The 14861-nt window shown below is 44.3% G+C and overlaps 1 protein-coding gene across 1 annotated transcript; it reads right to left on the minus strand.

The window, feature by feature from the left end:
• Positions 1 to 4106: 4106 nt before the first annotated feature.
• Positions 4107 to 13179, minus strand: TCF25 (transcription factor 25). Its single transcript, XM_053448846.1, has 18 exons — positions 12958 to 13179; positions 12243 to 12350; positions 11375 to 11449; positions 11053 to 11195; positions 10830 to 10895; positions 10629 to 10711; positions 10396 to 10526; positions 9885 to 9984; positions 9590 to 9683; positions 9164 to 9256; positions 8929 to 9034; positions 6492 to 6651; positions 6047 to 6134; positions 5686 to 5844; positions 5262 to 5352; positions 4844 to 4923; positions 4684 to 4756; positions 4107 to 4345 (listed from the first exon to the last, which is right to left on the minus strand). Exons 1-18 carry the CDS (start codon positions 13129 to 13131, stop codon positions 4181 to 4183), a joined length of 1989 nt encoding a protein of 662 aa, XP_053304821.1. The 5' UTR covers positions 13132 to 13179; the 3' UTR covers positions 4107 to 4180.
• Between the last annotated feature and the right edge of the window lie 1682 nt (positions 13180 to 14861).

A 14861-nucleotide genomic window follows, 5' to 3' on the forward strand; every position in this document is an offset into this window, starting at 1 on the left:
ACTGAGTTCCTGCTGAGGTAATCCGCCTCCTGATTCAGAGAACCCTTGATATGGACCGCGGAGAGAGTACAGAGACTGAACTCCGCCCATCGGCAGATCTGAGCCGTCAGGGTCTGCAGGCGTCTGCTTCTGGTGCCACCCTGCTTGGAAAGGTAGGCCACCACGGTGACGTTGTCCGAAAGGATCCTGATGGACTTGTGCCGCAGGATTGGAGACCAGAACCTTAGAGCCCTCCAGACCGCCAGCAGTTCTAGAAGATTGATGTGCAGGCTTGATTCTTGAGGAGACCAGGTTCCCTGGGTAATATGGCTTCCCATGACAGCACCCCAGCCTGTCAAACTGGCGTCGGTGGAGATTACCACCCAATCTCTCGTCCGCCAAGGGAGTCCCTGTGAAAGCTTCTTGGCTGACAGCCACCAACGGAGTGACTCCCGAACGAAGGGAGAAAGCCGGACCTTCTTGCATAGGGATGTCCCGGAGCGATCCCAGTGATCCAGTAAAAACCGTTGAAGAGGTCTTGCGTGAGCCAGTGCCCAGGGAACCGCCGAGATGGAGGAGGTCATTAGACCGAGCAAAGACATGACGGATCTGAGGGACACTGATTTGCTCTGTAGGACCGCGTGTGCGAATTCCCGTAATCTTAGGATTTTGTCCTGCGGGAGAAACGTCTTCTGTACTTCTGAATCGAGGATCATTCCCAGAAAGGTCCGACGTCTGTTTGGAAGTAACTTTGACTTTAGAGAGTTCACCAACCATCCCAGGTTGTGGAGAGTCTTGAGGGAAAACTCTAGATGTGATTGGAGCAATGATGCCGAGGCTGCAATTAGGAGCCAATCGTCCAGGTATGGGACCACTTTGATGCCTCTTTGCCTCAGGAAGGCCACGACCACTGACATGAGTTTCGTGAAGATCCGTGGTGCTGAAGCAATCCCAAACGGAAGGGCCCGAAACTGAAGATGACGAACACCTTGTGGCAGTGTAACGGCCAGGCGGAGGAATCTTTGGTGGTCTTCCCTGATGAGGACATGTAGATAGGCATCCCGCAGGTCTATAGTGACCATGAAGTCCCCCGATGAAATAATCTCCGTGGCGGACTTCAGGGATTCCATCCGAAACCTGTTGTATTTTATACAGGCATTTACCAACTGTAGGTTGATTATTAACCTGAATTTCCCGGATGGTTTTGGTACGACGAAGACGTGGGAATAGGTTCCCTCTCCTATTTCTAGATGAGGCACCGGGACTAGCGCCCTCTCGTGAATTAAGTTGGTGAGTGTGGAGAAAAATCCCGCTCTTTTCCAAGGATCTGCGGGGGGCATGGACAGCAGGAATTTCTGGGCAGGTAGGTGAGTAAACTCCAGTGCATAGCCTTGATTGATGATGCGAAGGACCCAGGGGTCTGAGGTGATCTCTTCCCAGGCATGAAAGAAACCGGTTAACCTGCCCCCTACTTGAAGCCTGCTGGCGTCAGAACCTTCCTGATTTACCGTCCCTGCCTCTGCCTCTTCCTCTCTGGAATCTACCTCTTGCGTAGGGTTTACCCCGAAAGGACTGGTAGTCTTGATTGGAGGTAGAGGGCCTGTAGAACTCCCTGTCTCTTGGAGCTCTATAATAATTAGACCTGAAACGAGGTGGTCCTTTCCTCTGAGGTAACCAGTGCTTGTCGCCCGTGGTGGATTCTAAAATCGTGTCGAGGTCGCTGCCGAAGAGGTGATTCCCCTGGAACGGAATGCCGCACAGCTTGTGTTTTGAGGCATTATCTGCCGACCACGACTTAAGCCAGAGCGCTCGTCTAGAAACCGTTGAAAGTGCCGTAGCTTTAGCAGATGCACGGACAGATTCAATGGAGGCATCGGAGATGAAATCAATTGCTAAGCAGGTGTCGGCCAGGTTTCTTGCGACCTGCTCAGTCCCTGGAATAGCTGCCAGGTCTTCCACCGCTTGTTGAAGCCAGATCTTAATGGCTCTAGAAGTTGACGCTATTGCAATGGTTGGACGAAAGTTCGCCGCTGCTGCTTCAAAAGCCCTCTTGGCGGCATTCTCGGCCCGCCGGTCCATGGGGTCTTTGAAATGAGACGCGTCCTCCATCGGAATGGCTGTTTTCTTCGTAGCCTTGGCTACTGCGGTGTCCACTTTCGGAACTTCCCAGGCATCAGAGTTCTTACCATCAAAAGGGAACAGCTTTTTGATTCTGGAAGACGTGAAGAATCTCCGGTCAGGATATCTCCACTGCTCCGTGATTATTGCTGAAAGTGAATCGTGAACTGGAAAGGTCTGCGGTTTCCTAGAGTGACCCTGAAAAGGATCCGGTTTTGAGACTGGTATGTCATCCTGTAGATTCAAAGTAGACCTGACTGCAGATATGAGCTTCCCTGTTTCTTCGACTGGGAAGAAAAAGGTTTCCTCTTTAATTTCCCCCTCCTCATCCGAAGACTGGGGGTCATTCGACTGGTAGTCATATTCCGAAAAAGGAGCCGAATAATCTTCCAGGGTATCTGGAAGAACATTTGGTGGACCCTGCTGGTAAAGTTGATGGTGAGGCACCGGCGCCTGAGAGGAGCTTGCCATAGCCCGAAAACAGTCAAAGGTAGACTGAAGTTCCCCTTTCAACCAGGAGGTAAATTCCGTTGCGGAAACTTCTTTAGGCCGAGAGCAGGAGCTGCACATTTTGGCCGTAGGGTCGTGTAGGGTCTTTTTACAGGAAGAGCAGGCTTTGTGTTTCGTTTTACCCACAGACTTCCTATGTGGGGAGGCCTCAGGAGGGATGTCTGGATTTTTATCTGACATGACTGAGGAGAAAAAACACAAAAATGAGACCACAGAAAGCAATGGAAATAGGCCATGGAAATCTCCTTAAAACCCAGGAGGGAAACACCTACTTGAAAAAAGGCAATATACAATCCTTAGGCACAGGCAGGCACAAAAAAGGAGTAGAAAATGCAATAATACAGCACAGGAACGAGAGCAAGGAAAGATCTTACCCATTCTGGCGTTTTTATAGAGGCATTTAGGCGCCCAGGCCCAGAAAACGTCACATCCGGAAATTCCTCGTCAATTGACCTCTCGTGACCCCGGACGCAGCCGGGGGTAATGCAGAGAGGAAAATAATGAACAACGGGTGCCGTGAAACCGGCACAGCCGGCTATAAAGTCCCGCTCGCAGCGCCTCCGGAGCGCTCTCCTGCCGTGCCTCACGCTGAGGATTCCTCCTCCCCGGGACGGAGGGAACCGGAGCCCGGGGATGCACCTCCCAGTGAGCCCCCTGGGCTGTGGGCAGCATATACCGAGGACTGAGCCTCGAGTAACCGCGAGGACCGCGGAGTTACAGCCTCCGAGGCTGCCGCATCACCCTGGATCCACCGGGATCACTATCGGGGATCGGAGAGAAGGACGCCCCCCCGGGGCTCCAAGAAAACAAAAAAGAAGAGGGAAGGTAAGCTAAAGCCTAACCGCTACCTGAGTAGGGCAGGAAACAACACTGGGGAGGAAGGGGGAGGTCTCCTTTTTTTATAGTGTTTCCTGCCCTACCTGGTAGGCGGAGCCTTCTTCTCATGTGCCACCTGGAATGGCAAGGGAAAAATGTTGCCGTTATCTTAATGAGAAGTCTGTGCTCTGTACTCAATAGGAAACTCTACCCCCAACTTTCCAAGGAGCAGCAGACGAGTATTGTGACATCAATCAAGTGGCCCTACGACTGGAATAACGGACGGATACATCGAAAAGTCAACAGAGTTCATCTACGGAACAAAAGTCCCATTTCTTCTGCAGAAAACGACAATTTACCCATGTGACTAGGGCTAATTTTAAGGGGAATGTTGTGGCTCACATGAGAATTATTAACAAACAGAGGCCTTTGCTTTGCTTGTTTTTACACTTCTCCGCTTGGCAGATGGCTCAAATGCCCCCAACGGCAGGCTGGTTCTTAGTAGTCAAAGGGCAAAAAAAAAATAGAAGCCAACATTGGCACTTCAGTGCTGGAAGTCTTCTCCATTCAGTTGTGGGGTTCTATGTTACAGTAACCAAACTTCCACTAGAAATGCCAATAAATGCCGACCCATGATGTATAGAACACTCCTCTGCCCAAAGATCTAGATCAAACACGTGGAAGCCGGTTACCGTTTTATTAGATTACAAAGTACATCTTAAAAGCCAGTAGTTGTGGATGTGAAAGCGCAGTTGGGTCAGTCCCACTCAGCTTCTGCCTCCTCATCTGGATTGTCCTCGCGTGGAGGTTCTTGGAATTGAATATTTGCCAACATGTCCCTCATAGCTGCCATGAGTCTGTTTACCCCTCGATTTAAGTCCCTAGCAGCTCCTGCTTCATCCCCTTCCTGGACAGTTTCATCCTGTGACAACACAAAGCAGACCGTTTGCGATAAATGATGAAAAATGTTGACTCATAAGAGAAAAACATTTGATCTCCTCCCTTCTTAGACATAATTCTTCGTTTTGTGTTAAATTGAACTAAAAGTGAAGAAGCTGAACGCAGCATTTTATGGGAACAGATGTACAAGGAGACCCCGTATAGGGAACCCTTGAGTACAAGCGTGTTTTATTCAGCAAGATTGCAGACCCTGAAGACTAACTTCTCCAGCGGCAAGAAACTTTGAGAACAAATACAGGCCCAAATATTTTGGAGAATGGCACAGAAAAGACATGTTAACAATATGCAGACGTGACCCACCTGAAGATTAAAGTTTGGCAAAAGAGATCTGAAGAACAGTGATAAAGTTCCCTCATTTGACGGCTGGTTAGTCCTGGGGAGTTATACAGAAGATAAAGTATTAATAGCAGAAATATATAGAAGAATAATTGCTGGGATACTGTGGGGGAAAAATGGTTACCTTTCAGGCCTCGTGTAGGACACAATGGAGTCTAGAGGAGGTAAAGGATCAAATCCTAACACAGGCTGAGAGGTCACATCCTGAAAATAATATGGCACAGAATATGTTTAACATGTTTATATTTAAAGGAACTTATACCAAGGAAATATTTTCTAATAAACCTTCTTTTCTCAAATGTCACAACCATACACACAAGACAATATGGCCTCCACCTTCAGCCTTACACGTCATTTCTCCCTATGAATCATTGTATACTTTTCATAGTGACAGTATGTATATGTTGGTATACGTGTATACACAAACAATATGTGCATATACAAATATACCAATCCTCAGCGTGCTATTAAAGGTAAATACCCCAACATAAAAAGTTCCAAGTTACAGTCAGAAAATCATTAAGAGACAACGTATTTCTTACCAGAGGCAGGGCTGCGCTCGCTCCCTTGATCTCAGACAGGATGATGTGACGATAAATGTTCCTAGGGGCACTCTGATACCGAACCTTCCTCCTAGTGATGGAAGAAGTTGGAAAACATTAGGAAAAAACACAAGAAGGAACTATTTGAAAAGCACAAAGAAATAAAAAGGTCTTACAATATCCCACGGCCCAGGGCATGATTAGCTAGGGCCTCCTGCTATTTCTGTCCAGTAGTAAAGCGTTCATGTAACAATTACTCTGTTGTTTAAGTTTACGCTTCTTTTGCCCCATGTCCCAGGAATAGCCACCTTGTGTATTTTTAATGACAGAATGAGCTTTCAGAAAAGGATACAGAAAATTTTGAATTATATCCTTCATATTAACCCCCCACTGCCCAACCATCTCACATTTGTTTTGTTTTCACCTCTGCTCACACTCCTGCACGATGGGGTCTCCACTGTCCACCAGATGCAACACTTCACGGACGTTCTGTTCCAGCCACGACATAACCACGGCGTCCTTCCACAGGCTATGGCATCTTCCGATGTATAGAGCTATCAACTGGGATAGAGCAGGGGGCTGGCTGTGCACCAAAACAATGGAAATACACATCAACGTCCCCACTTCCAACTCACCACTTCTTCCAAAACAAGTATTAACAGGCTCATTTCTTTAGAAGTGAGCGATAACAGACCGGACTTATGTTTACTTAAGCAGGCGGTCACTTCTAGATCTCATAGTACAATGTCTATTTATTATTTAATGAATGGAACCAGCAGTCTTACCTTATTTGTGCTACTGCTCCAAAGAAGGCATGGGAAGCCACGGTGTCATCAGGCTGCACCCCACAGGAATCCAAGAGTGGTGGCAGAACTTGTGGAGAGGAAGAAGAAGGTAGAGAAGAACCATGAATGATTTACTGGAACGTGCACATCATAGTAAAGCGAAGAAAGGTTCTGGAGCTCTTACAGAACTACAGCTACCAAAATGTCTCACTCTACTCTTGTTTAACCACATTTCAGTCAAATGAACAGAATGCCTCTTATGGAGAGCCTTTATAAAATGGTAACTACCCATTCTACTTCAAATATAACGCCACATTTAACAGATATTAAAAAAGCTATTCTATGCGTCCTCTTCCCAAACACGCGCAAATTAAAGAGACCCACGGGAGGTCCCTACACCTGTACTAAACTGTGTTTAGTCACTTGGCCTGATCCTGCTCCTCACCTCCAGGGAACATGATAAGTGCCTGCCGCAAGAGGCGAGATGCGCGATCGCGGGTGGTCCTCTCTTCCTGTTCAGAGACGTCCTCCTGCTGGCTGACGTGGAAGAGAGCCAGGGGCACAGAGAACGCAAAGTTCGGGAGCTGGGATAAGTTCCGATGATCCTGAAAAATCAAACATTGCTCAAAGCTCTTATAAAAACGTCCAGGAGGAACACAAACATTTTCCCGGCATCAGAAGTTCTCTGATGGCACAATCACTGTATACAATAACCTGAGAAAAGTATAGTTAAAATGATACCATTTATTGGCTAACTGAGAGTTTGATTGCGAGCTTTCGAGACCAAGTTGTTAGGTCCCTTCCTCAGGCATTAATGAAGCTAACACAGACTTATCTAAATACAAAAGCACAATTCACACATTAACAAAGACATTAGATAAACACAGAGGTATTGGGGAATTTGTTCAGCAGTAAATTAGTTGGACTAGTAGAGATCCAATGGACAGATATGGTTCAATCAAAGCATGCTGGTCAGTTCACTCCCTGGTTAGAGGGGCCATAAAACCATTAGACATATGCAAGATCCATGAAGGTGTCAAATGTTCCCAGGAATAAGTAGTTTGTAGTGAATTCGAATTGTGGGAGGATTAATGGTTGGTGATGTTATAATGGGAGATGAATTCTCTGTCTCTGTTGAGGCCAGTAATTAGGGTATTAAAACGGTATATTAGTTTGATCTCCCATATCTTTCTCTCCCTCTGGGTGCGGAACGATCCCATCAGTACTGACAGCTTCACATCCTGAATGCTGTGTCCAGGCTGACAGAAGTGTTCTCCAACAGGTGTATCTACTTTTTTCTGTTTGATGGTATGTCTGTGGGAATTAAACCGTTTGTGTAATGCTTGGCCTGTTTCCCCCACATACATCGCTGTTGGGCATCTAGCACACATGATGAGGTACACCACGTTAGATGATTTGCACGTAAAGCAGCCATTGGTTTTGTGGTGTAAGTGTGAGCCGGGTATCTGTATTTCATCTGTGGGAAGGATGTGTGCACAGGTCTCACATCTCTTTTGTTGGCAGGGAGAGGTACCATTTGCTGTTCGCCTGTGAAGGGTGCTCCTCACTATACATTGTTTGAGATTGGGAGGTTGTTTGAATGAGAGCAGTGGGGGATGTGGGAATATCGTCCGAAGTCTTTCATCAGTGTGCAAGATTTCTTGTAGTTCCTTTGAGATCTTGCGCAGGGCTTCCATTTGTGGATTATAGGTGACCACTAATGGTACTCGATCTCTTTTTTGTGGCTGCTGGTATCTCAGGAGGTTTTCTCTGGGGATATTGATGGCTTTCTGTATTTGGGAGTCTGTGATTTTTGTACTGTACCCATGGTTTATGAATTCCTCCCTTAGATTCTGGAGGTGTTTATCTCTGTCCATAGGATCCGAACAGATGCGGTTATATTGAATAGCTTGACTGTAGATGATTGAGTTTTTGGTATGTCTGGGATGGAAGCTGTTGTGTTTCAGATAGGTTGGTCTATCTGTTGGTTTGCGGTAGAGTGAAGTCTGAATGGACTTGTTCTTTATGTGGATGGTAGTTTATTCCTGGGAACATTTGACACCTTCATGGATCTGGCATATGTCTAATGGTTTTATGGCCCCTCTAACCAGGGAGTGAACTGACCAACATGCTTTGATTGAACCATATCTGTCCATTGGATCTCTACTAGTCCAACTAATTTACTGCTGAACAAATTACCCAATACCTCTGTGTTTATCTAATGTCTTTGTTAATGTGTGAATTGTGCTTTTGTATTTAGATAAGTCTGTGTTAGCTTCATTAATGCCTGAGGAAGGGACCTAACAACTTGGTCTCGAAAGCTCGCAATCAAACTCTCAGTTAGCCAATAAATGGTATCATTTTAACTATACTTTTCTCCTGTTTTCTCAACGGCTAACACGGTACAAAACCTTTTTATCATTACAATAACCTGGAATGAGTTTTATTTTGAAATATTTTACATTTAACTCATGTTGTCTGTGATGTCTTAGGTCACAGAAAAGGAAAGAGTGGACAGTAGAAAACCTACATGTTTACTGATGGTAAGAATCCTAAATCAACCAAACAAGTGAGTCACTTCCTACGTCCTGGATGTAACCTTCACCATTTGGGAACAACTATTTTCATTATTATTGCTATTTTCACTACGTGATAGCCTCAAACTCCATATTCTAGGGCTATGTGATAGCCTCAAACTCCATATTCTAGGGCTATGTGATAGTCTCAAACTCCATATTCTAGGGCTATGTGATAGCCTCAAACTCCATATTCTAGGGCTATGTGATAGCCTCAAACACCTTAAGATGCTAGATAAAGTCATCTTCTTGCACCTGGCCCAAGCACAGCACGCTACCAATTTTTTATGCTTCTTGTCCACTCACCTCCCACTCCTCAAACAGGCGAACGAGGAAGGAATATTCTCGAGCTCGCAGTGACAGGAAATCAATAAGGAGCAGCATACACAGGGGGTCATCTTCTGGATCAAGACTGCAGGAGGGAGATATTATTCATGATGGTATAAAACAGCACAGGATGCAATCAGCTCATAACCGATGTGTAGTGGCAATGCAAGAATGCTTTAATGTATTTAGAAACAGAACGAATGGACATACTCACCCAAGGATTAGTTTACAAAACTCCAGAGCAGTTCGTGGGCAGCCTCTCTTCTCCAGAAAATACATGTGTTTAAAAAGAGCCAGGAAAAAACCTCTGTGGAAGGAACAGAAAAAAAATCAGGGACCCTGATCAAAACTCAAGAACAAAACTGGTCTGATTGAGCAATATAACACCCCCCCCTACACACACATCTAAGATATTTAATGAACACATTAAAACTAGTTCAGTTAGATACGGCTCATAATATTATATACAAAAAATAAACCAAAATATTCTCCTTAAAGTGGATATCTGCAAGGACTCCTCAAATCCCAAGAAATATAGCCAGGAAAAAACAGAATATCTCAACAAAAATAGCTCTCTTGATGAAGCGGGACTGGATGACCCCCTCAGGGCCACGGGTGGAAAGGGTGGATGGCTTCTGACCTGTTCTCAGCTCGGCGGTAGTCCAGTCTGCAGGTCCCACTGGTGAGGCTGAACACAGGGTGGAAGGCGCACTCCAGGCTGTACAAGGCTCTCTCTGCGGGAGAAGATCTCCGTGAGCATATATAACATACCAAACATCTCAAAAATCTCAACAAAATACATACATGAGAATAATAATAATACATTTTAAATTTGTTAACATGGGATGTATCTTTAGAATCTTACAAAATACTAGACAACATATAACCACAGCGTAGAGTTTATTGTTTATGAATTAACCTAATAACTTTTTTACCAATCAGATCTCTGGCCATCTCTTGGTCCTCCTGCAGCCGACACACATCGCTAAGCTGTAGCACCGAGTCCACGTGGTACGGGTTCATCTGGAGAAGGAGCTGAGCGAAAGCAATTACACGATTGCAGAGCGACTACTTAATAATGAAAGGAAACCATGAATATTTGAGTATTTGGGATATTCATATACAATATTTTCAGTGTTGGGATATAACACATTTATATATTCTTAGTTACAATGGGTCCAATGGTAGCCATTTCTTGCACTCCCAATCAGCCTCCTCTAAAAAGTATAAATATCTAAAGCGTTGTAATCATTTTCTTTACATACATGGTCATTGCTGAACAAAAATAAAAATAAAATAAAAAATATATATATTTTTTTTTTTAAAAGAGCATTTCACACAGGATCGGCTTAAGCGGTTTCTAAAGATATTCACTAAAACTAAGGTTTAACAGACCCTCCAATTAACTATGGTTGGACGAAGCTGGTAAGTGGGCTACATACATACCACAATGTTGTTTGGGTCCATTGACTCTACTGCATCTAGGAATTTGAACTGCACTTGTTGGTAATCTCGTTGGTGCTCAAATGTAAAATACTGAACTCCACGCCTGGTCTCCAGAAGACTCATGGTGATACCTGTCCAAATTACACATGTGGGAATAAAGCCACCTGCCTTTTATTAGACCCATGTTACTCTAGTCATCTCCATAAAAAACTGTTCCGTCCTGAACAACTCACCTGTCTTACTGTATCTGGGCCATGTGTTCTTTGGGGATGTGAGCCAGGTGCTGCGGTGATGTGGACGTTGTCTCTGTCGCGGCCTGCAGAAAACAAAAAAATCACAAACTGTATTATTATAAAGTATTCATTTCAATAGATTAAATGATGCACTTTATCCTTAAATGAAGAAAAAAAACAAGCTCAAATGGTGTTACTCACCTCTGATCTCCCATGACGGCACGGGAACCAAAATATTTCTTCAGCTCAGTCTCGGCACTCAAATTCCTGCGCATGAAAAGGTGCACAATTATAAAACACACATCAACCAGACTCAGCTTCAAGAAAAAAAATCCTTTAGAAAGTTACTCACAAATTAGGTAATTAGATTGTACTGGATCACGCATGTTTTTTGCGACAATATAAATCAGACGTGAGTACATACCTGTGTTCCACATAGAGTAAGGGACGAGTGTCTGTGTTGCTGTTTGTCTGACTTTGATACACAAGGCCATTGGAATTCTCGATCCGTTTCAGAATGCTGTCTATGTCCCCGAGGTCACCTGCGTCCTCCAACCCTGCATCAGGCTATGTAGGGGGATAGCGGAATTTAGTCAGGGTCTAGTTTATCTAGCCCTCAAAATGGATTTCTGGTAGAAGAGTGTTACCCAATACTAAAATCTGTCCAGAATACAGGAATCTTTTACACGTGGGTTTTGAACTTGACACAAATATTCCCCCAATTTTAGATGCTCTGCAGTCATTACCAGGTTTTCTGTATTGGAAATCTTCTTCCCTTTCTTTTTCTTCTTCTTTTTCTTTGGTTTGTTGCCTGCCGATGCCTGAATGACATAATTATTACTGTACATCACAGACTCGCCTTACCTCCAATTAGACTTTACAAATTACACCGTAGCCTCATAATGATCTTTAATATCAATGAGATGCACTTAATAAACATGCCATAATGCATATAAATCAATAAAGCCTTGCTTTTGTCATATATATAAAAAAAAAGAATGCTGGGTTTAAGAGCACAGCATTGTGGGTACATGAATAACTATAGTATATACATACACATTATATATATACAAAGCTGTTTGTTATTAAGACTCTCTCTTTTACTCTTTTTATGTCATCTAGTTTGTTTTTTTATATGGTTCCGGGGAGAATTATTTTGGACTGAAAAGAACCCCAGTCTTCATTACTGTTTTATTAATCAAGTGGAATAAATTCATCTACAGATACACCCGGTAACACGGCATACAATTTTACTGCCAAATACGTTCCTGTATCTGAACAGTCCTGGAGACAGTAATCTCGCCCTTTTGCCTACTTTGGGGGGTTTAAAATGTCTTAGATTAGTGATTTGTGATTAGATTTGTGAGTCATTTCTCCTTCTTTACTCTTTTGTGTTTTGTGTATTAGGATATGAGCTGCACACCTCTTTATCTCTATAATCTACTCTATAGGTTAGCGTGATGGATGGGTTGATATGTATTATGTGCAGCCTCTAAAACAGAAAGCCCTAACCATGCAGTACAGCGAGGCTGATCATGATACATTTCAAGAGAATGATTTTTCAGTCCATGGTAGGCAATCACTATATACAACCCCCGAAGCAGATGCCCATACATGTGTGGCAGGGGCTTCCTTTCCGTCATCCTTTTCTTCAGGTAGATCAGGCTGAGCCCCCGGCCCAGTGTCCGTGTCGCTGAGAGAGTCAGCACCAAGGTCAGTGATCTGTAAAATAAATAGAGACAAGCGTGAATGCCCTGCAAAAGATGACTACAACACGTGTGTGTGTGTGGGGGGGCAGATAGAACCGCCGCGTAGGCATGTCAGGGCATCGCCTAAAACTTTATTTGCGGCACAAAGATTAATGGAATTGGCACCCGCCGCCGCCGCCGTTCGCAGGTCTACTTTTTTGTCTGCATTTGTGTATTTTCTTTTAATTTAGCTTTTGCCCCACCGACATCTTTGTGAATAATCCCCATTGATGATTTTATAAAGAGCTACTTCAGTAAATGTCACCTAAACCCACATGGACTTAAAGTTATCGCTCTCCAACATGCCTAGACCTTGCCGGAGCAGACTTTCTGTAGATTTCAGCTGACTTGACAGAGAAATGAGCCTGAGCCGTCCTAGGAGACATGCCAGCCTGGCACTTCACTTATGACTGAACTACAACTCCCACAATCCTCAGCAATAGTGCAGGCTGACCATTATTTCAGTTCTGATGTGGAAACACCCATTCTAGATATTTAAGCTTTAAGTTTGGTAAATAAACCTCCATGGGACACGTCCTCCCTGAGCAACTACCCCAGACAGGGGCTATTACCTAACTCACCAGCTGGAAGGGGTTGCTCACACCTCTCTCCTCCAGCAGTTTCAGGTTGCCTGCATTTCTTCGTTCCCTTGGCTCCGGGCTCTGCACTTCCTCCTCTCCTGCTTCCTCGGGGCCCCCAGGTTCCTCCTGCCCCCTCTGCTCCCCGCGCAGTCTCCTAAGGGCCCGGCGAGACATAGTTCCTGCTCCGGGGGCGCGCACGTACAGGAACACACGGTGTGACTGCGCGCGCAGGACTCAGAACTGCGCATGTGCATTGAATTATGCTGCCCTATTAAGCTGTAGTGTATCCTTTGGCCGCTAGGTGGTAGTCATGTATTTCTATCGGCGCAAGTGACCTGAGCAGCGGTGTGTGACGTCAGAGGCCAAACATGACGTACTTGGTGACATATATAAGTGAAGCATAATTAATGCTCAGGCCCCACACTGTCCATGAATAGCCCATTACTCTGGCAGCTGGTATCGGGCTAGACAACTTCCATTTGGTTGATGTTAGTTTAAGAATTGCCAACTTAAGTTTGTCCATGATGAGAGTTGTGGTCCTGGAAGAGCTGGAGGGTCACGCCAGTGACCTCATTAAGTGTGACTTTCTAGGCAAAGTGTTTCTAAACTTTGGCAGGTGTGGCAAACACAGGTTTCACATATGAACACATTGTGCCGGTCTTAACGGGTGATAGGTAACATCTTTCTTGGGATGCCTGGATCAGGAGGATAATGAGTTATCCCAGAAAATGCCCCCAATGTGTAGTTATTGGTCTGGTGCCCGACTCGGATGCACCAGATGTGTGGGGTACAGGCCCAAGGTATCTATGCCTACAGTCCTTGAGATTAAGGGTCCCTAAGCAGGGTCACACCGTAGGGTTTACTTAAATGTAACTCCACTTATCTAACTATGCAGCGTGCAGGGCCATCTTGGCTTTCTTGCTGGAATAATGCACCAAGGTTGGACCGTCATAATAACGCACAGAGGGGTTACTGGGTCACATTGTGCAAATCTGTATACTAGCGAACGAAGTAGAAGTGGCCCTATGCGATTTAAATTAAAAGATGGGGTATTTTTTTTTTTTTTTTTTTTTTTTTTTTTTTACAGAATACAACCTGAGAAATGTATACATAACCAAAAAAGAAATAAAACATGCTGCTTCATAACTATAACAAATGCAAAGGATTCAAAAACTTTTTTTTGTATCAGAATCTTTTATTATAAAAATAGTATTTGAGCCCCTAGAATTTAACGGAGGATGCGAAGGCTTACACAAACCATAGGCAATCCTTAAGGGGTTAAAACTTGAATTTCAAGTGGCTTCTCTGCATTAGGGTGTTTGTGCCAATATTTTGGCAGCTTAAGCAGTAGAGATCAGCAGAAGATGTGTGTGTTTGGGGGGGGGGGGGGTAATAATTAAAGGGAAACCAACATATAAATCCTGTATTCTTCCTTTGGGTTGTTCAATCAATGAGCCTTCTTCAGGTCATCAGAGACATCCTTTCACCAGCTAGCAAGTTGCCTTTCCCTGTCCTGGCTAAAGAATTTTCAAGCATTAAAGAAAAGCTTCTAAACATTTGGGAGTAAACTTTTTTTTAGTATGTAAAGTCTACAATTAGGCCAAATAAATGCTAAATATTTCACAAGCTGGGACGGTCCGGTGTCCCGGCCGCTGAAACATAACTGCAAGCGCCTGCTGAAATAAAACGCCAACACCACAGCTTTACTTTCTCCCCGTAGGATGGAAAAAAATAAAATTAAAATCTTCGATATGATAGAACCCCATTTTTTGGTGTTCGTTCCCTTTAATTATCCAGATGTAAAACCCATCATGGAAATGTGTTGAATTTGAGAAGTCATATGCAGCGTTCCTTAAATTCAGTGCAACTAAGCAGTGCCAGCGAGCAGCCTAAAAAAAAAATAA

This window comes from Spea bombifrons, chromosome 10 (genome assembly GCF_027358695.1).
Source record: "Spea bombifrons isolate aSpeBom1 chromosome 10, aSpeBom1.2.pri, whole genome shotgun sequence".
Classification (NCBI taxonomy): domain Eukaryota; kingdom Metazoa; phylum Chordata; class Amphibia; order Anura; family Pelobatidae; genus Spea; species Spea bombifrons.